This window comes from Dipteris shenzhenensis, chromosome 28 (assembly GCF_047967505.1).
Source record: "Dipteris shenzhenensis isolate YYH24624 ecotype China chromosome 28, Dip_SZ_1.0, whole genome shotgun sequence".
In the NCBI taxonomy this organism is placed as follows: domain Eukaryota; kingdom Viridiplantae; phylum Streptophyta; class Polypodiopsida; order Gleicheniales; family Dipteridaceae; genus Dipteris; species Dipteris shenzhenensis.
The window spans coordinates 37,377,771-37,399,993 of record NC_141623.1 but is presented as its reverse complement, the minus strand read 5'-3'; the positions used below and the strand labels follow the sequence as shown (position 1 = coordinate 37,399,993).

Genomic DNA, 22,223 nt, shown 5'->3' with positions numbered 1-22,223 from the left:
GTTTGATGTCAGTTGGTTGAGTTATGCTCTGGATATTATTGCATCCTCTCCTTACAAACCTTCACATGCTTCATTAGACACTTGCTGTGAAATCATAGTGAGCATTTCAGCCTGGCATATCTGGAGATCTAGATGCATAGAGGTACTTGGTTCTAGGTCCACCCTTCTCACAGCACCAACGGCATTTTGTTGTCCCAGTGTGAATTGCAATTTGCTCAAGAAGCACATTTGGGGATTGCAATTTGATATGGGAGCTTGTTTCAGCTATATTTGTCTATTTTGGCAATGCTTGGGCATTCACTGGAGTGTTTTGCCTATGTTTGTAAAGCACGTCTTTGACATTTTAAGACATTACCAAAATCTCAATGAAATTCACTAACTATGCCCCATGGTATCAAGGTGGCAGACATGATTCATCCTAGTATCTAGTGGCTTACTAACATAGTCATGAGTATGCAGATTGCTTGTCCCCTCAATTCTTTTTTAACTCTGGGCAGGCTGCAAGAATTTTCTATTGCTTGTTTGGTGCACAAGCTACTATACAAAGGGGTAAAGATCTCAATTTGATGTTAGGAGCTGAATACCCTCCTTGATTGATTAGGTAAGTTATCGGCCAGCTGGACAGTCAGCTTGATCAGGCTTGCCCAGTCTGCTTGGGTTGGCGAGCTGAGGTAAGCTTAACCAATTGATCTGGTTGGCAGGCCTACTCAACTAAGCTTGCAAATCCAAACACATTATATGTTTTACTGTGCTGGTTGGGTTTCGTTGTGGCTGCCCCTCAAGTTTCTGGTAGTTGGCTTCAACTAGTGGCAGATGTTGCCCTTAATGACGCCTCTATGGACCTCTTTTGTTGGCATGTATTGCTGCTCTGGTCCCTACTTGTATCTCTTTCTACTGCCAATACCAAACTATGACTCTGCAGCGTAGAGTCAATTCCAGCCATTGTGGTGTTGTGGAGAATTTAATAGTGCTTTATAAAGGGCGAGGATGGATGAAACAAGAAACAATTCTTATACATGGGTATATGTGACTCAGTTTATGGTTGTGATAGATAAATCAACTCAGTTTGTAAGTGTGAATTGTACAGTGCTTGAAGTTGTAGAACTGATAGTTTCCAGAATGTTAAACCAGTTTGAATTGATGCTAATTAAATTATCTTAATCATACTTGTCACTCAGCAGATTTTGGTTTACAAGCATTGAATCGGGCTGGGACTCGGATATGTTAGTCAGTCCTTTTAGAAATAGTTTGTTTTGCTCGAACAAGTAAGCAATTGCAAGTAATGTCAAGATGCCCAGATATACCATCTGCTTTTGAAAGTTCTCATTATAATTGCCAAACTTAGGACTTAAAAGGTTCATTTGGCGTGCTTTTCAGGGACTTTGGATGTGAAATTGGTGCCACTTTTCAACAGTATTCCTGATCTATTGATGATCGTGTCCGAGTCTAGGTTTTGATCTGTCATCTTTCTGCTTTTTAAGATTTATTGCTGCCATTGTTATGAAAGATATGTTACTGCATGGAGGCATAAGATGCTTCTCTCCTATACGGAATAAGGCATGTGTATGTGGACATGCCTCTGTGCATACATGTGCATGTGTGGGCTTGCATGTGACTTACGCGGTTGTATTGCGCAGTGTGAAGGATATGCCGACGAGGTTGTCGATAACTGCCACAGATTGCATTATTTTGCTATCAAAGTATGTGGCAGAAAGTACAACTTCTTCAATGGAGAAAAGAGAGAAAAGCTATGCATCGGATGGACAAGAAATACAGCTAGTAACCACCTCAAGCTCAAATGGACAATGCGTTCCTCGTGAATTTGGTTATTTGGAGTCGGACTCTCACAATCAAGATTTTGTGGCAACCACCTCCGGGAGGGAAGCAGATGTAGCACAAGGAATGTTGCTCTGGGACCATTTGGATAGTCTGCTTCAGCTTGTTTTTAAGATTAAAAAGGTTGTCCAATTTGTCCCATTTTCTTTCATATTCTTTTTCCTTCCCTTGGGGGTGGGGGCTGGGGTGAGGGTTGAATGGGATATCCAGTGTAGTGTCATTGTTATGTTTGCAGTGGAATGAGAAAAGCCGTCCGCTCCATGCCAAGGGCCTGCAGCAGATTCAAAAGTGGTTGAAGAATCTAGTGTACCTCCGTAATGGTCATCAGGCACAAGGAAGAGGTCGTGTATCAATATTGTACACATATTTTTAGATTCATGCTCCACATTTTTAAATCAGGGAAGTGTAAGAGAGGAAGAGTCTAATGTTTGTTTGGATTAAATGCAGGTGAAGCTGACCTTTCAATTTTAATGCAAGTATTGTCAACATGCTGGAACCGCTATAGCGTATTGATGTTGCTGGAAAACCCTAGTATATACCTAGAGTCCAAGAGCATGCTTCAACAGTGGATTGAAGGTCTTCAGGTATGCTTTGCACAGAAATAAACGCCAATTACGAGGTTTAAATGAAATTATAATACGATGGCAGTGCATTATTGCATCAGATTGCAGTTTAGCTTTGCAATGTCATAATTAGCTCTGTGTGTTAGATGCCACTGTAAAACCCTTCCTTACAAAACCTGTTGTATTAATGGACTCTTCCGCTTTTGCTTGGGAAGAGCCTTGTATCTAATGTTATCAACCGACTGTGCAAAATACTGCAAAAGTCTATACGATGAATGCTGAATTCAGAAATTGCATCCCAATGCGCCCTTTGTTGTCTTCCATCCCTAGGATGTAGACATGTGAGTGCATATCTTTAGTGATAAATATTTGCCAATTTTACATTGTTTGTTGTCATCCATATCACTCTGCCCCATCAAGATATGAGGATTTTGTCAAAACCCTAAATCAAGATCTAGGCTACAAAATTAGCTAATTGATAATAATGTAATTATTATAAGTAATCTCATAGGCATGGCAATTTACACACTATCAGCACCATCAATGCCTCAACTATAACCACATCGATGAATTATCGTTCATAACAGGCTATCTTGAGATTTGTATGGTTGATTCTCAACATTTAATAGAAGGTCTATTCTCTAGAAAAAAAAAACAGTCTATCTTGAGCAACGAGAGGGTTGTGTAGACAATAGACAGGAGTAGCTTGAGTGCAAGTTGAAAAGGGCCTTATAGGGCTTAAGTAGGCAATAAGATTTTGATTGTCACAAAGTCATATTTATCCGGAGAAAATATTTTATTTTGACTCTGGTAAAAGAGAATTGACTTCAGTCAAAGTGAGTTGACTTCTATCAACTGAAAAGTTTTATCTTTTGATTGTGTGTGCGTAGTTGCATGGTGGGGACGCCCATAGAGGACTAGGATTAGTCCAGAAATCAGAATGCATGCATTGGCTAAAATTAACGTGTGAAAATATGTTTGTTGGTGTTTAATTTGTTGTAGGTGCTTGGAGATGGCTGAAATCCCCACATGTTTAGGGAAAAATGCATGCAAATAGGACGTCCAAAGTTCCAAAGGAACCACACGTTGCAGATTGCTTTTTTAGCAAGATTTGCCGCGATTAGAAATCATCACTCCTCTATTGGACTGGAGGATGAATTTTGAAGAGCCTCTTGCTCTATTATAGGTGTGAATTGCTCATGAGATAATCTTGTAACAAACTATTGATTTTCTAAATAAAAACCTTCGGGGCGGGGGCCAGCCCTTGTTTCTGGCCCTAGTGTGTGTGTTCTCTACTCCTTCCCCCCTTATAGTGTGTGTGTGTTTTGATGCTGAGGAAGAAATTGCTGCTGTCCTGCTTTCAAACGAATCACCAGATGCTTGTTTTCCCTATGTTCCCTCAAATTTGAGTTGTTCTGGAGAGTTATCGGTGATGATTTGGACGGAATTGTTCTAATTTGTGAAAGATTGCTGCAATTTGTTTTGACGTGCTGCGTTTTAGGGTTTCCAGGCTGATGATTGTGGTACCAGAGCAGCTTCACCACTTTCCATGGTGGTGATGATTTCTGGTTGAGAACAGCTTGCAGCAAGCAAATCAAAGTTCAGAAGAGCAGCCAGACGCAGCCATGGTGTAGCAAATTCAGTTCGCTCCTATTTCTATGAAGGAGAGAACCCCTGTTACAACTGCGAATCAGTTTTTGCACTGATTTTGTGCAGCCAGCAAATTTGGGTAGTGATTTGGCCTATCCAGGTGTGGGAGTAGCCTGGGTTTTTGCTGTCTAATTAGAAATTCGGAATTCAGGACACTTGTTCTGATGGTGGGATTAGGAGAGCATGCAAGCTTGAACACCAGGCTGCCCAACAAGAGGGAACCGGAGGTACCGGTTGATGATCTAGATGAAGATTTCGTCAGAGCCAAGATTCAAGAGTATGAATTCATGAAAAAGAACCCACAATTCCAGCATTTATTTAAAGGAGGTGTCGCTGAGAAATCCGCCAAACAGTTGTCCGTGAATTCTCCCAAAGAATCTAAAAGGAAGCGTTCTTCAAGTCCCTCATCGACTTCTACAGGAGGTTTATCCAAGAGACGCCATAAATCGCGACATAGGGGGAGGAGTACGGCATTGAGAAAGAGATCTGCAAGCCCCAAGCACAAATGCAAAAGAAAGACTCCTGGCAAACAGTTCGATTTCATCCAGCAGTATGAGGTCATCCTTGTCCTCCTTGTCCTTTCTTCTGGCTCTTCTCGAAGTAGGCATCGAGGCAGAAGAAGAAAGAATTCCAAGGCAAAGAAATTTAGGGAGGGAGGTAAATTTGTCGGTTTATTATGGCGGGCATATGGGCAGACAGAGAAAGCTACCCAATTTATACGTTAGTTTGATGTGGCTTTTGGTAGAGAGAATTATTAGGAATTGTCAAAACTCCTAATGGTGAGTTTGCATCTTACAGGTACAGCTAGTGCTTGCTGGAATGCTAAACTGTTAGATAGGACTGCTTCCAAGACGTGGAATAAGTACAAAAAGTACTTCTACCAGCAGTTTCTCACAAAAAAGTTTTTGACATCTAATATGATCAATTTCGAATGAGAGAAGAGGAGGCTGGAATTGCTCCAAGTACAATGGGATATAGTTCTTGGATGAACAGGGTTTAGATGGTGCTGAATGCTACTGCTTGGTGATACAAGGTCTAGATGAAGCTGCGAAGCTCGATAGGACACCACCTATTGGGTGTAACTCGTAGTTTTCATATGCCATTTGGGATATTGTCTAAAAGAGCATGGGATGGTCTTCTCATGACAGAGGGAGAAAGGATGGAGTCTTTTAATCAAAGGCCTTGGGGGGTAGCCCCGTTCCAAGAAGTTTCAGCAAAAACTCAGCTCAGGAAGTATCGGGTAGGATTGTTGTTGAATATTCGAGCTGTTGTGAATTCGATGAAAGACAAAATGCTTCAGGACCTCATACATTCAGCCTTGGTTGCATTATGATGAATAGAAAGAATTCACCTTTGTCTCAAACGGAAAGAAAGATGGCCTAGAGAAGGGTTTTCAGCCTCCTCAGTTTGAGCAGAAAGGGTTCTAGCCAACTTTTGTGACCAGTTGTATTGTAATTTGTCACCTTCTTGAGCGGCATATCTTTTACCTCTCACACAAACAAAAAGGTTTGAAACAAAACATGGGCTCTAAATGGTAATTAGAGTGTTACCTTTGTGATGCAACTGAAGTTATTTTGCCAATTTGCGATGGAAGAATCACAACTGTTGTGATGATGGTCACAACAGCCAGTGCTTGGCCCATAGTAGTTGATGAGACCACATCGAGGGGCAACCAGACCCAGAACCAGAATTAGAACTAGAGGCCCTATAAGGGAAGAGCTCGCTTTACACTTGAGCACATTGAGACCTTCCGGAAGGAATTCCGGAAGGAAGGGAGATGTTTCCGATGTCGAGCAATAGGGCATGTGGCTGCCCAATAAAAGGTCTTCGGGTTTGAGGGAGTAGAAAAGACCACAGGTACGACCGAGGCCTATGGCGCGAGGTACCTCTAATGTTTTGGGGAGAGTGGCCAATCCGGAGGCCAGAGAACTTTGCCTATTTTGGGGCAAAGTGAGAAAGAAAGAAGAAAGTTTATTAAAGTCTTCGGAAGACCGATGGGTCTATGAGACTGTGAAAAACCTGGTACAAACGAGCTGTGAGGAGCATCCACACCAATGCAGAATGCAAAATGATAGTACTAAGTACAACATAGTCATGTCAGTGGTCGACTACGTATCAATCTCATCATCATCATCATCATCAGGACATCAGGGTGGATGAGGCAACACTGTTCCAATATTTCCAACTGATGTGAGTACATTGACCAAGCATGCATCCCTTTTGATCATGAACCTTTGGATGCCATATGACAGATTGGCACTCGAACTCCTCCCTGGCTTGTGGGCTGGTTTAGATGAGGTTGGTTGAGAGATGCCGCCCCACACTCATTGGCTCCTCATGAAGGGTGACCCCTTCCTCGTTAAGGGGGCCTCTGTGAAAATCCACTAGTGCAATTGCTACTGCTAGCCCTCTATATGAGGGGTGTTTCCTAGGCGCCCCTGCTAAGGTGAGAGCTTCTATGGCTTCGAGCTTGGGGTAATCAAATAAGCTTATTTAAGAGGGCTCGGCTCTGCATCTTTGGGTCGATGTGCTCTCTGCTTGTAGCATAATCACCGTTTGCCAAGCAACTCTCGCTAGTACTGTCTGACCTTACCTAAAGAAGATTGCATGCCAATCTTTTGAGTTGTCCAATACACCTCTGTGGAAGCACCATCACGATGCAATGTATGAGGCCATGGCAAACAGAATTTGGTTCACACTATAGTTATTCCTACCAAGGACAGCTTAGTTGAGCTCCAATAACGTATCTTTTGCTATATACTCTCCAGCATTGAGGCTACCTGCTGGAGTGTAGAGATGTCCAAGCCCACCTGGCAGTCCAAGTATCTCGCCATTTGGCCATGAGTTATCCATCTGAAGCCAAGATCAACTCCTCACACTAAAGTTATTCCTACCAAGGACAGCTTAGTTGAGCTCCAATAGCGTATCTTTTGCTGTACACTCTCCAGCATCGAGGCTATGTGCTGGAGTGTAGAGATGTCCAAGCCCACCTGGCAGTCCAAGTATCTCGCCATCTAGCCTTGAGTTATCCATCTGAAGCCAAGATCAACTCCTCATTTAGCTTATCCTCTATCGTTGTGAGGAAGCCAATTCATTTCTTCTAGTTGATCTTGGCACTTAATGCTTGGCAATAAATCTCTAGTAGATGTGTCAACCTCTCCAGGTTGCTTGCTGAAGGCTTATGCCATCTCCCTGGGGACTATTGGTCCATGCTACTTGACTAGAAAAACTCGGTGATCACCATTTTCGTGGAGTCTAAATGAGCGTCTTGATCTTGTCTCTATGTCCTGAATAGCTTGTCTCTATGTCATACAGCCTATCACGGGGACGTGAATTTCTAAGCTTTAGGAATTCACAGTGACTACCCTAGCCTCCAATTGATTAAAACAGTTCAAAGGACACTTTAGTGCAATTAATTCCATGGGCCAAGGCAAGGGAGTGAAGGTTAGAGAGGGGTAAAAATCCCTTCGGCTAAAAATAGCTTCAGGAGCCATGTTTGGCTAGCTGGCTTGCAAAGCAAGCAGAAAAGTCGAAATTTGCTTTCAGCGCTGTTTTGTGGACCACAGAAGAATGGCGAGAGGCAAGTCACAGGCTGGGAAAGTGTTTCAGGGCTATTCTATCACATAGCCTTGCTGGTTTTTGACTACTAGGGCAGTTTGTGGGCTGTTGGTAGGCTGCCAGGGCTGCCAGCAGCTCAAAAACGAAATTCGTTTTTTGTGCTAGGAGCCTCCAGATCAGTTCGTTTTGCTGCATGCCTACTGTTCATGCCTTCCCAGAGGCCCAAATCTGATTCGCACTTCTTCCAAGAGCTTTCCAAGCCAGGTGCCTATTATAATCACACTTTTACAGTCAGTTTGGAGCTTCCAGACAACTCGATTTGCTTCCAGACTTGGCGATTCTCTTTCAGCAGGTTTTCCAGGGTTGCTTTTGCTGATTTTCACCTGCTAGGTTGCCTGAGATCTTGCCAGAGAATTTCATTTTGCCATGCTTGCTGATTTCCTAGGGTTTCCTGAGCTTTTCAATCGGTTGATTGCTTTCCGGGAGCTTTCCTACTGCCTCAAAACCTTTAGATCCTTTTGCTGTGCGCAGCTGGCCTTTCTGTTTGCCAGGAACAGCCAAGTGTGGTTGTTTCGCTGGCCTCTGTCTTGCTAGGACTCCCTTGACGGGTATTCAGAGCTACCAAGGCAGATTGGGCTGATTTCTCTCCTACCAAGACTCCCCTAGTGGGTATTAGAGCTGCCAGGTTAGAACCCTTAGCTAGATTTGGAAGAAGGGATGCTATGGAATGTTGCATTGGACTGGGATGCCTTTTTTGAGATTGCATAGCAGGACGGAAGTGCCTGTGATCGGATTATTCAGTTGGTGGTCTGTGGGATGATGCACTGCGGTGCTATTCTTGTATTTGCAAGCCTTCTAAATAAAAGATAAAGAAATACCGAAAGGGGCACTAAGTTTAGGGCCAATCTGGTGTGATCTGTCGTTGAATATCAACTTTGTTTACCTTTTCTTCAAACTCCATAGTGACCTCCTACTCGATTGTCTATACTTTAGTGTGAACTAGATCTTTGATTGTTGAGACTAACTGGGGGGTAGGGGGGGAAGCTTTGCAAGACTTTACAATCTCATCTATTACCTCCTGATTACCAGGTCCTTCAAGCATCTGGGTTCTAGCTATTGCATCTGCTAGTTGCAAACTAGGGGGGGGGGGGGGGGAGCAGCTTGACGAATCAAGTCACTATTGCTTATGTGAAAACTTGGAGTTTGGAGTTCAAAGAACTCATATTGTAGCTATCCTCTCTCAAAGCCAAGCATATCAGGAGAGAAGGTGAGTTCACATGTTGCCTGATCCCCATACATGACTCATAAAGATGTGTGTGTGTCTATGTATATGTATATCTACACACCCACATACACACTTTTTTTTTTTGGGGTGAAACTTTTGTGGCTTTATATTACATAATCACTATCCCAAAATGGGATGTGGAAAAATACATCACGAGAAGATCTTAGTATAACACACACACACACACACACACACATATTTTTTTGGTGGTGATAACTTTGAATGCTTTATATTACAAGGTAGCTATCCCAAAATAGGGAAGTCGAAAAAGTACATCAAGAGACATCAAGAGAAAATCTCAGTGTAGGACAAATATACATCTAGTCTATGTAGTGACTTTGCAGACAATCAAAGAGTGATTGCTGCAAAGAAGGACGAAAGAAAACAAAAGGAGAAAACTTAGGATCACCAAAGACTCTATGGTTTCTATCTTTCTAGAGAGTCCAGAGTGCCCAGTAGCGAACCTAGATAAAGAACAACTCAAAATCCGGCCATCGAGGATATATCCCGAAAAGCCTGAAAAGCTTCCCGAAAGAAGCCTGAGGAAATCTTAGTTGCAATCTCTGCCGAAGGATGCCCAAGAAGTCATGTGTCTTGGGGTAGTGCCAAAAAATATGAGACACACACTCCCTTGGAGCCAAACATCGATGACAAATTGCTGGAGCAATACGTATGCATGATAAAAGTTGTCTGGACGGAAGAACCCCCAACAAAACACGCCACAAAAAGACTGTTGTCGAAGAGGGGCCTTGGAGTGCCAAATGTGTTCTCCACCATTTGATTGGACGATGCAAACCCAAATCTGGATAGAAGAGTGCCATCATCATGAATGACATGTGCCAAGGAGATCCCTTTTGAACTAAGAAAATACGAGCGTCTGGGCTCCTGTAAAGCCAACGGTGGAGAAAAACGACCAATGGATGCTCTTACTCTCAAAGAGTTACCCTGTAAAGAGTCACGGCCATGCCAAGCTAAATGTGAGAGAATATGTTTCCAATCCAAAAACATTTGAGAAACGAGAGAGCAACCTTTGACCTTGCCTTCAATACTGCTCAACAAAAAATCCCACTGAGAAGGTTTCCAATAGCCAAAAGCAAGTGTAGTAATTTGAAGAAGCAAGAAGCGCATCATAGCAGCCCAAGGGTGATCACCATGTAGGAACTGTAGCATCATTTTTCCATTATGAGCCAGAATGTGCACATGAATATTGAGAATATTCAATCCCCCATGCAATTTTGGTGAACATAACTGCTGTACTAGAAGCAAGCGCAAGCTTTTCTTGCCGTGCTTTGAACCCCAAAAAATTTCCATGATGGTGGACATAAAGGATGTAAGATCTCCTTTGGTAAAAAAGATCAATGGTATATAAAATTGAACGTAGGCCACCAAAATAGATTGAACAATTCTGAGCCAGACATGCAAAGGCCAAGTAGCTAACTTCCAATATTCCAGCTTTTCCTGTGATTTGGCAAGAACCCAATCAATCTGTTGACGACAGGTAATTGTTCAACCCAGAGGATAACCAAGATGGCGTTCCAGCTGAGTGGGCGGGACAATTTCCCCTGGCCATACCGGACTATGCCAATTTTTAGAATGCAATGGCAACAAGCGAGATTTCTGAAAATTGACAAGGCAGCCTACAGCCAGCCCATATAGTGAGAGCCTGCATAAGCGAAGTAAGGTCCCTTTTTGTATTCTGTGGCACAAAGAAAGAATCATTTGCATAAGCCTGAGCAACCAAAGGGCGACTTTCAGGAATGTGTAAGCCATGTAACCTGCCAGTCGCCACCAAATGATCAGGCTATAGCATAAAGAATAGCACTAAGAGGACAGCCTTGGCGAACTGAACAACGGAGTGTCCAAGGTTGAGAAATATCCCCCAACAAGATGCATGCAGCTTTGCTGTCACTGTAGAGCCAAAAGATGATATGCTGCAATTCTTGACCAAAACCCAAAGCTCGCATGGTCTGAGCTATAAAATCGCATTGGATAATGTCAAAAGCCTTTGCAAAATCTACTTGCAACAAGAGAACATCCTGCTCAGTTCTTGGCATACTCAATCCCAACATAGGCATTTGCAATATTGTCAGTGATATGCCTACGAGGAATACAACCATATTGCGTTGGATGAAGGCCATCATGCAAATATTCATTGATACGTTCAACCAGGATTTTGGTGGCGATCTTATAAAAATAGGCATCAGAGTGATTGGCCTCCAATCAGCCAAAGATTCACAGATTGGCTTCTTAAGCAGAAGCTTTACAAGCCCTTTCTTCTAAGAATCCGGCATGTATTGATTTTTCCAAGCACTATTATCATTTGCAGCTAAGGAGACTTGAGGAGATCCTAGGAGATTTCCATCTACCACATGATTTAAGGGTTTTCCAAGTCCAAAGCCTGTGTTGGTGAGACAATGGGAGTGACACGCTGTAATGATTTTTGCCTTGCTGAAATAACCTCTTGTGATGGAGAATTTGCTTTCCCAAATTGAGCAGGAAAATGATGAGCACAAATTGTGCTCGAGAAGAAGTCCGAACACCATTTGAGAGAAGAGCCCTGCAAATACTTTGAGAGTGCCTCTTATAGTGTAAGGCTTGCCATAGAAGACAATAGTGAGATCCCAACCCATAACGTGTGGCTGCCGGAGAAAAACGTAAAATAGTTTCATCATCATGAATGACATTTGCAACAAAGTTGATTCCTTTGAAGGCAATAAAGTAGGAATGTCTAGGTTCCTGTAAAGCGAGTGGAGGCTGAAAAGCTTTTGACTAATGAATGCTTTCAGCCCTCAAGGATGTGGTTCCAATCAAGAAGCAAGCTGGAGATCATAGGGCAGCCATGCAGTGTGCCATCAATGCAACCAAACAAGAAATCTCAATGAGTGAGTTGCCAGTGACCAAACAGACCGTGCCAGCTTTTAGAATGCAAAGGTAGCAGCTTAGACTTTTGAAAATTCACATAAGGCCATCTGCCAAACATAGACCGAAAGAGCTTGCATCAAAGCAAAAAGATCATTATGACTATTCTTCGGGGTAAAAAAGGAATCATCAGCGTAGGCGTGAGCAACCATGCTGCGATTTTCTTCCATTTCCAAGCCATGAAGACTTCTTGTATCCACAAGATGGTCTATATATTGCAGCATAGGATGCGTAGCAATGGCATATAACAAAGCACTAAGGGGACATCCTTGATGGATCGAACAATGAAGAGTCCAATCTTTAGAAATATCTGTGTAAAGGATACAAGCAGCTTTGCTGTCCTTGTAGAGCCAGTAAATAACCTGCTGCATTTTTATTCCAAACCCCAAAGCTCGCATGGTTTGCGAGATGAACTCCCATTGAGCTGTATCAAATGCTTCTGCAATATCCACCTGCAAGAGCAAAACATCCTGCTGCCTGTATCATACTGTACAACTAGAGTCAAAGATCTCCTAATAGGCAAGATGAAAGGGCCTGCTAACGAGCTCCCAAAAGCTCAGGAACAAAGTTAGAGTCAGGCCATCCTCCCCTGGGCACTTCTTAGGAGGGAGGGCCTTGAGGGCCTCCCAGAGCTCCTAGTCCATGAACGGGGCCTCCAGGGACCTTCTCAAAACCCCATTTGACCATTGAAGAAACCTGGTCCCAAACCGCCTCGCGTGCTATAAGTGCCTTAGGGGAGGCCACCTCTGCTTGAAACAACTGTTGATAGAAAGCTGTGGTCAACTCAAGGATCTCGAGTCTGAATGCATCTGTCCCTTGGCATCCTGCAACATTGGCAAGTACCACCATGTCAAACACTCCCCAGCGGTACTTTTCCTTAAGCAGCCCCACACTGGCCTTCCCCAAAAAGGGATCTGCATCCCAGATAGCGTCCTACAGGAGGAGGTACAGAGGCCAGTAGCCTTGATATGACGACTGCCAGAGGATGGGCAGCTTGGGTTGCAAATGTGATTCAGAGGAGCAGTAAGGAGCTTCATTCATAGGCCCTGTGACGGAGGCATGCGCTTCAGGAGCGCGAGAGAGCGCTAAGGCGAGATCTAGCCTCCATAGAGAGAATCAAGGAGCACGACCTAAACTCTCAGTGGCTTTGGACCTTCAGGAGGCTACGAGACTCCTTTTATAAGCTACGGAGGTCCACAAAGCTTAGTTTTTGTATCACTCATCCCGACCCAGATGGGTCCAGCAGGAGGATAGGATGACCACGCAGTTTTTTCAGACTACCGCAGCAGGGACGCAGCTGCAAGATGCCGGTAGAGCCGCCCCTATGTAAAGCCTAGTCTCCTATGTAAAATTTGTCTAGTCACTCCAAAAGCCCATCTTGTCTCTGCTGGCCAAAGGAAAATTACAGGCTGCCTGGGACCCTCGTGAACTCTGCCTCTCTCCAAGGATCCCTACCTCTGAACTAAAAAATGAATTGTTCCCATGTGCTCCTCTCTACTGTGGGCATCTCGGAGAAGGAAGCGCCACTTTGCTTGTCCTTCCCATGCTCTAGATTATTGAAGTCGCCCCCAACAATCCAAGAGTCCACATCCGGGACGGTGTTGCCGACAAGTGGGTGCATATACGTTCAAGATCCCAATCCTAGACTCACTTGCCCAAACTCCCATCCAAACTGCTTGCCCTACAATGAGCTCTCCTTGATTGAAAACCTCCGAGGCAATTGCATATGAGACCAAGATGCAAACTCCTCCGCTGTCGCCTACTGCTGGGGACCAAACCTCCGAGCCTCTGCCTTGCAGGAGGTGGTGACGGCATCCGATGTCCGCTACCGAGAACAGATGCTCCTGAATCATAAGAAAGTCCAGTGCCTGCCCAACCACTGTCCTCTACAAGTCTTGGCGAAGTATCAAGTTTTGTGGTTGGACTACGAGCACAGTCGTGGAGCCCGTGCACGTTTCAACTCGCCATGGTCCAACTCATGGGGAGGGGGAAGCAGGAAACAAGGCTCGCCTATGAGTGGGAGCTTGTTCTAAGAGGACTACCTTTTGCGACTTCAATGGGGGTTTGGAAGGCGAGTAGTCCGTATCTATCCTCTTGTGTACCAAAGTGGCTATCGGCTCCACGCCTACCTTTTGGGCCCATGGCAACATAAACAAAATGTCCACCCCAAACAACTCAGCCTTGGGTGGTAGCTCGACCTCGGGTGGCCGTCTGATCACTCCTACTGCCAACCACAGATCGGCTTCTTCTGCGCGAAGCCCAGCTGAAAATTAACTTCGGCACCATGGGCAAGCCATAGATCCAAACCCTGTAGACCCATCCAAGCATGGCATCAAACATAGCCGGAGTCCACTTCTCTACCCCTGTGGAAGCGAACTGGATCCTTTCAAGTGGGTATGTGTGGGAGCCCACTACACTGATGGAAGCCCCTTTCCAGGTCTGCAGAACCAGAAGCGTCACCTCCAACGGAATGGGATAGGAATCTAGAATCTCAAGGTAGTTCCAGGGCCCCGACCTTCAGGTGCCTAGCTGATGTCGGTTGAGCGAAGGTGGAGAAGGAAGACTCATCGTCCATAGATTGTGACCTCCTGGATGTGGTCCCCCTCTAACACTAAACTCACCTGTAACCAGTTGCGGATCTGGCTGTTGGAATGGGTGAGCCCTACTATACGGCCCACTACTGCTCTGTCTATACCTATAGAAGAACTTTGACAGCTGGGGGAGTTGAAGGTGCTGCCATTGAGCCCTTTTGGCCAAACAAGTATCACCACTAAGTTTCCTTTCTCCAAGGCGTAAACAATTAACCCGAAGCTGCGTGAAAAGGAAGATGGGGGGCGGAAAAGGAAAAAATGGAAAAAAACCAAGGGAAGACAGCCAAGACCAAGGCCTGTCCAAGAGTGTCCCAAGCGCTACCAAAACAAAGCTTCGGCTTGTCGGTAGTCTTGCGAAGAAAGGGGCTGCATGCAAAGGCTTTGGTCGTTGAGGAGGACATTCTGAGTACTTGCACCCAGGCCACCATCGAGGCCCTTGTGCAAGACACTTTTTAGGGCGGTTGTCTCTGTGAGAAAGCTCTGCTGTCAACCAGCTTATCACGCTTCACGCAAGGCTCGAAGGAACCACACCCTCCACAAAGCGTTACCTGCAGAGGCGGAGCTGGAGCTTGAGGTTGACTGAAACTGAGGAGTGGCGTGATCAGGCCCGTGCACCCTTCCACGAAAGGGCGTGAACAGGGTGGGCTTCTCTTGGGGGCCGTATGGGCTGGGAGAGCCTAGTGGGCCGGGCAAGCAGTGCCAGAGGCTGCGCAAAATGCAGCAGAGGGCTGAAGGTTGGCCTTTAGCCCACGACGCTGCGACCAACGGGCTACCATGAACGAAGGTGAGGTGTGGGACGGGATTAGGTAACCAAGGGCACGATAGGGGAGAGAGGAACGAAGGCGACGAGGGGATGAGGAAGGTGGAAGCGGGCAGCTCTATATGGCCTACAATCTTTAGTGGTGGAATACACCACCGTCTTCCTTACTGCTTCCTTTGGCAAGCTCTTCTGGATGTTTGGCATTTGTCCACCCAGGATGGACTTTCATCTTTTCTTCGCATGGGTTTGATATTGGGGCCTCTTGACTCTATGGAAGGACATGAATCATAGTGCTTTTGGAGAGACTACTTTCTCCAAGTTTTCCTATTTCCGGATGTCACTAAGGCAATCCTTTTATGATTGTCTCAGTGCTCGTCAGATAGATTCGTGTATCTACTTGTCTTATATTGAAATCTTCTGATGTTTTTGTAATGGCAAGTTGTCTCTTTGAAAATTGCTTCTTGTAATATAAACAAATCTTTTTTGGATTATAACACAAAGTAACTATCCCAAAATGGCATATGCACACACACACACACACACACACACACACACACATCTTTTTTTTTAAATAGTAATATCCAGTGCATTATATTTATATGCTTAGAAATTTACATGATGGGAGGTCTCCGAAATGGAGAATATCCCAAAGATCTGAAACATAAAAAGAAAAGCTCTATGCAAGAAGCAATCATATCACCCTCATAGCAGGCATCATATAAGGATTGCCGCAATGAGGCTCGGAAAGATTCATATGACTTGTGAATTTGCTGACCCAAGTATGCCAAATTATGCTCACTCCAGATTGTCAAAAGAGCCCAATATCTCACCCAAGAGAGAAGTAGTGAGTATTGAGATAAAGACCTCATAAATCTGCCAAAGAGCCAGAAATGTTTCCCAAATTTGTGACTCGGGAAACGGAGCCGAAGATGATCTGAAATTCTCCCGAGGAGGTTCCTAGAACACGGGCAGTACCAAAGTAAATGAAGAACAGTCTCTGAAGGAGCCTAACATCTTAAACATGTGGATGGTGCAATGCGACATTTAGCAAGTGTGACTCCCACTGACAATGTGCCTGTCATACATTTCCAAAGAAAAAGTCTTTGTTTTAATGGCATTTTACACTTCCATAATATCCCGAGATTCTTCCGCCACCATGAGAGGGGCTTCCTTATATGCCACAGAGAATCAGCATATTGCTGAATCCATGGAGCAGGCTGAAGAAGCCTGTAGGCTTTGATGGAGGTCAAGGCAGGAAGTGGAATAGGATGAGTGCATGTAGCAGAGGGTTGCAATTGCCAATCCATAAGCCTGTCTGTGTCAGCCGCAGGAGGAACAGGTAGAAAAGGATGTAACAAATCAGCAATTTTCTTCCATATAGACCTATGGTGCATTCCCAATGCATAGGAAGCAGTGGCCTGAGGAAACGATAAGACATAGCCCTGATCATCTACCACATCATGTATGTATCTAATTCCCAATTTCATGAGATTGTATGCCCGAACAGGTTCCTGTAAAGCAAGTGTAATGTCAAAGATGACACTCCAATGAATACTTTCTTTCCTCATTGAGTTTGTCCCTGAGCAATTATTAGGAGTCCATTTGACCTTAGAAAGTACTTGTTTCCAGTCAAGTATCAGAGCAGTAGAGAAGGGGCAGCCATGTATCTTCCCTACAAATCTCCCAATGACAACCTCCCAATGGTCAGTAGTCCAATGACCATAAGCACAAGTCCTCATGTTGACACACATGGATGCTATCATACAAGTCCACGGTTGTTGTTGGCGGAAGAAAGTATGGAGCATAGTCGCCTTTCTTGCAAGTACATGATATCTTATATTGAGGACATTAAGTCCACCATGTATCCTAGGAGAATACACCATTTCCATCTTCATCAGTCTCAATGCTTTCACAGCAGTTTTTGTCCTCCATAATATCTCCATAGCTTGAGACATAAAGGCTGAAATATCCGTGGAGTGTCAAATGCCTTAGCAATATCTACTTGCAATATGAGCACATCTTGATGCGAATACTTAGCATATTCAATTGCAGTCAAGGTATTGGATATATTGTCATGGATTTGTCTTCGCGGCACAAACCCATACTGATGAGGATGAAGTCCCACATCCAGTATCCTGTGAAGCCTATGCACAATCATTTTGGCAATGAGTTTGTAAACTACAAGCATCAAAGTAATAGGCCTCCAATCTGACATATGGTCACACAGATTTTTTTGGGCACAAGTGCGACTATGCCATGCTTCCAAGAGTGCGGCAACTGATTTTCTTGCCAGGCAACATTGATCATTTGCAAAAGGACTTCTTTCAAATCATCCCAAAAAGAAATATAAAATTCCACCGTAAGGCCATCCCAGCCAGGGGACTTGTGTTTGCTGAGGTGGAACAATGCATTATCAAGCTCTGTGTCAGTAAAAGGTCTCTCCAAGATAAGAGCATCATCCATTTCCACTATTCCAGAAACATATTGGAGGAATTCAGTCCTAGCATCAGCCATTTGATTTGATGGGATATCAGGAGCGGAGAACATTTTCTGGAAGTAATTTTGGCATTCATCTTGGAGATCAGAGAAAGAGTGCATCCAAGAGCCATCGAGTTTTCTTACCCTTAGACATGAGTTTGTCTTTCGAGTAGCATGCAAGCCCTGGGAAAAGGCTTTTGATGAGCAGCCCTTATCCATGAAGGGCTTCATTCTTGCCCTAATTTGCCATTTGTGCAATTTCCTCTAATCATTAACAGTCAATTTGATATGAGCATGTGAAAGGGAATCATTTTCTGAATCAGAGAGAGGCCTTGACTGAGAAAGTTCAGTCAATTGTTGTGCTGTCCTTTTTGCCCATTTAACCTCATTCCTCCATTCAGTCATATGCCAGGTGCCATACTCACTAATGACATTCTGAATACGAGAAACAAAACTGTCCCAAGCATAATTCATGTCCTCCTGGGCATGCAAAGGCGAAGGATGAATTGCAAGTCTGATCGTTTGCTGGAAATAGTGATGTCGGAAGTAAGCCTGATTAACATGCAGTAATCTACTGGAAAGGGGTGGCAAATCATCCAGAGGCATGCCAATCTGCAAATTCATCCACAACGGGGCATGATCTGACAAGCCCAATGAGAAATCTATGAAGAGATGAGGGCTAAAATCTGCAAATTGTTGTGGGTAAAACAAATACCATTTGTCAAGCCTTGCCCAGTATGTAGTAAGTGCATTATGATGAAAAGTATATCCAGGCACTGACCCTTGGAGAAGCAGCCATAAATCTTCAGCTTGCACAGAAAGTAGCATGCTATCCCATTTCTGCCTTTCTAATGATAGCATATGAGATCTTGAAGTGGTGTTATCTCTTGGTAGAGGGGAATTATTAAAATCTCCACAGATGAATGCATTGGATCTCCATGGATATCTGCATAAAGAATCCTATAATGAAGCCCTCATGGCAGAGGTCTGGGAAGCATAAACTGATGCAAACTCAAAAATATCACCATTGACATTACATTGTATGACCATCCATCTGCCATTGCTGTCATTGAAGGCTAACTGAGGTTCCAGCTCATGTCTAACCAGTATGCATACACCTGAGTAGGTAGTGGTACCAGCATAATATATATCATAACCGCCTAGGTAATCATGATGACCAACCATAGAGTGTTGATTATGTTCTTGCAAACAAACTATACCTGGCTGCATTTTATGTACATAATTCCAGAAAAGCCTCCACTTGGAGACATTGCAGAGGCTCTGTACATTGTATGTAAAGCACTTAAGTGTTTGGGACATGAGAGAGATATATACAGCAAGGTATCAGAATAAAAAAAGACATCAGAGAGGCAAAGCCTCTGCCTGCATGGGCTGCATTCCTTCAGGATCCATGAAAGACATAGCATTTTCCCCTTCTTCTGAACCACATATGGGGATGCCCTTCTTCAATACCCCCACCCAATTGCGAAGGATAGGAGCTGAAGTAGAAGCCTGTCCGGGTGAGGGAGAAGAAGCATCCCATTGACGAGATTGAAGGGGGCTTTGCTTCAATATAACCACCTTCTTAGGTTGTTGAAAGCCTTCCTGATCAATCCCCGCAGATTCCTTCATCTTCTCTTTTCCTTTATCTTTTCCTTTTCCAGCAAGTGGCTGCACCTGATTGATTGGTTTGGCACTCTTTGTTCCATTTCTATTTGCTGTCTTAGCTTGCAAATTCTCATTCATTTCCCATGTTTGGGGCGGTAAGGCATTGGGAGGGGGCTGATGATTCAGAGGCTAGATGCCCAAACTTGTGGCAGGCAAAACAAGCTCCTACAAACACTCCCCACTTCAATTCAAAATACTTTTTTCCCAATTGCACTCCCTCGACTTCCACTGCAATAGAAGGAGGGGTAGGTGTATCAGTGTCCCAGAGAATGCAGAACCTGTTACGATTTCCCATAGGCCGTGGAGGACAAATGACCTGTCCCAAAGAAGCAGCCAGGCCAGGCAACTCTTCACGCATATAGTCTGGGAAATTAACAACCTCAACCCATACAGGACAATGATGTCGTATAAGACTTTGATAATCCTTGTTTGGGGACCAGGGCATAGCATGTACCATCTGCTTGCCGTAAAACAGGGGAGAGAATTCAAGAAGCCTCTGCTTGCATGAAGCATCTGATAAATGCACCTCATAAAAGCCTCTGGAAGCAAAATACACTCCCTCTACAAAGCATCCTCTAAGGATGGACTTCATCCACTGCGCGACATCGCCGGCCGCTGGGATTCTTCCTGGAAAGAAAATTATAACCGCAGTTTGAGACAACTTCCTGAGAAGATTCACGAGAGAAGGGAATTTCAATTTGTATGTGACCTCTGGAACCGGTTTGCCCCATTCCTGTCGTGACCGCTGAAAGTCATCCTTAAGGGTGTCAAACACGTACTGAGCTTCCACAGTAAGTTCATCATCTTGTGATGCAGGTTCTGATAGGCGACGCTTGGCATCTGCAGGTCTTTCTTTTCGAGCATATGTACAAACATCCAAGTCTGAAGCCATGATTGAACTGTGGCAAGGCAAGAAGGAGAAAAAGAGCGTACTGACACGGGACTGAATGGAGAAGTACAGAAAAAAACAGCAGACGTGTATGGTGCTGGAGACGGGACTATACAGAGATGCAGACACGGGACTGGACAGAGTTGCAGGCGAGACTGTACGGAACTGCGTGCAGATCCGTACGGAGATGCAGACTGGATCATACGAACAGCGTACGGGAGCTGTACGGGGACCGTGCAAGTGTACGGAAACCTTGACAAGGCTGAAAGGCAGAGATCGCACCACAACACACACACAAAAAACAGGGAACTGCAGGAGGCCAGAAACGAAGCAGAAAAGAGACCAGATAGAGGACTAGAGAGGTGGCTGGTAGCAGCGATCAAGCCCAGGAGGATGCGGGCCTGTACCGAATAGTAGCGGCAGGCTGGAATCTGTACGGAACAGCCATACGACCTGTACGGGTAGCCGTACAGGCTGTACTTGAGGCTGCAAAGGTCACGACGGGGAGTGGAAGGCACCGGGGACCTTGACGAGCTCGCGGGGATGGCACGGTCGTGCTCCTCAGCTCTCTCTCACACACACTTACACTTTTTTTTCGGGGTAAAATCCAGTGCATTGTATTTATATTCTCATAAATTTACAAGATGGGAAGTCTCCAAAATGGAGAGTATCCCAAAGATCAGAAGCATAAAAAGAAAAGCTCTATGCAAGAAGCATGTATATATCCAGATGCGACCTTCACCCCGCCCGCTGCTGCCCCCGCCCCTTGCGCTGCCTAGGCTACGCCTTGCCACTCCCACCCTTCTCTCCCCGCGCCCTCCCCTTGCACCGTGGTCGCCGCCCTGCTCGCCTTGCTGCAAGCCCCGTCCGATGGCTGAGCGCTCCCGCCTGCTGACCGGCTGCCCCTCTTGCTCGGGATCTGCCGTGAGCCTCTCCTGGATGGCGCTTCCCCAGCAGTGGCTTGCTTGTTGGTGGCTTCCTTCCCGTGGCAGTGTTGTCTTCCAGGTTGGTCTTTTGCACCCTTCTCCCTCTCCGTGGAGTAGAAAGCGCTTGAGTTGGGGGTGTCCGAGCATTTGGAGGTGTCGAGCCACTTTTGACATGGGGCCTTGCACTTCTTCGGAGGGGAGTATCTTCGGCTTCAGCCGTCTCCCTTGCCCTGGCGGTCCTCCACCTTTGCACCTTCACAGCAGCAGTAGGTTCATCTTTCAAGAAGCGTCTCTCCCTTCCCCATGGCATTTCTATGGCGGGAGGAGGTTTGCCTTGCACTCTCTTGTTCTTCCGGAGTTGGAGTTCTCCTCGCAGCTTTGCCCTGGCGACATCGGCCATGGCCATCCCCCAGCTATCCAGTTCGTGCCTCCCCGTGGTGGTGGTTGTGCTGCCCTCGTCCCAACAGCATCTCCTGGCCGCGAGTGGTGCACTGGAGCTGGAAAGACCTGGCCCTTGGACAACAACCCAGAGGGGTCGCGTCGGCTGGTGGCCTCCTTGCTTGGGTCTCCAAGCTTCTCTGAAGGGAGTGTAGGGGGAAGAAGAGCAAGAGTGAGAGAGTGAGAGAGTGAGAGAGACTCCAAGTGTGCGGGTGTGAAGTGATGAGCCACACCACAAACTCATTTGTTTTATTAGGATTAGGTTTACCCTATGACTGTCTTAAGACAGTCATAGGTGTCTTATCTTTAATGAAGGGTTGGCAATGTGCCTTTACCCCAACAACCTCCCACCTAAAGGCCAATGTGCCTAAAGGGGAGAAAACAATAAAAATTACAGCAATATACAGTTACTGTATACAAGACCATAAAATAAGAATGGTCTCATCCTAATCCCATGATGTGGCGGCAATGTGCAAACCGCTCTGTAGGCAAGCTCTTAGTGAGCAAATCTGCAGGATTATCATCAGTATGCACTTTCACAAGCTCAAGTCGCTTGTCTTCCAGTACCTCCCTGATGAAATGATATTTCACTTCTATGTGCTTGGTCTTCTGATGAAAGACCGGATTTTTTGCCAACATGATAGCACTCTGACTATCACAAT

General features: G+C 45.1%; 1 protein-coding gene across 9 annotated transcripts in view; it reads left to right on the top strand.

The window, feature by feature from the left end:
* The window catches only part of LOC147883531 (uncharacterized), a 210,081-nt gene that overhangs the window by 21,124 nt on the left and 166,734 nt on the right, over positions 1 to 22,223 (top strand). For 8 of the 9 annotated variants that reach the window (XR_015543789.1, XM_087399668.1, XM_087399669.1 and 5 more), the window contains 4 exons: positions 1,378 to 1,450; positions 1,638 to 1,959; positions 2,072 to 2,177; positions 2,284 to 2,420. Coding sequence is in view for 8 of the 9 variants with exons in the window: in XM_087399668.1 (XP_087255794.1) it covers positions 1,378 to 1,450; positions 1,638 to 1,959; positions 2,072 to 2,177; positions 2,284 to 2,420 (638 nt within the window). In the remaining variant the exon portion in view is untranslated. The remainder of the gene's footprint in view (positions 1 to 1,377; positions 1,451 to 1,637; positions 1,960 to 2,071; positions 2,178 to 2,283; positions 2,421 to 22,223) is intronic. The other variant, XM_087399672.1, reaches the window with a different exon arrangement.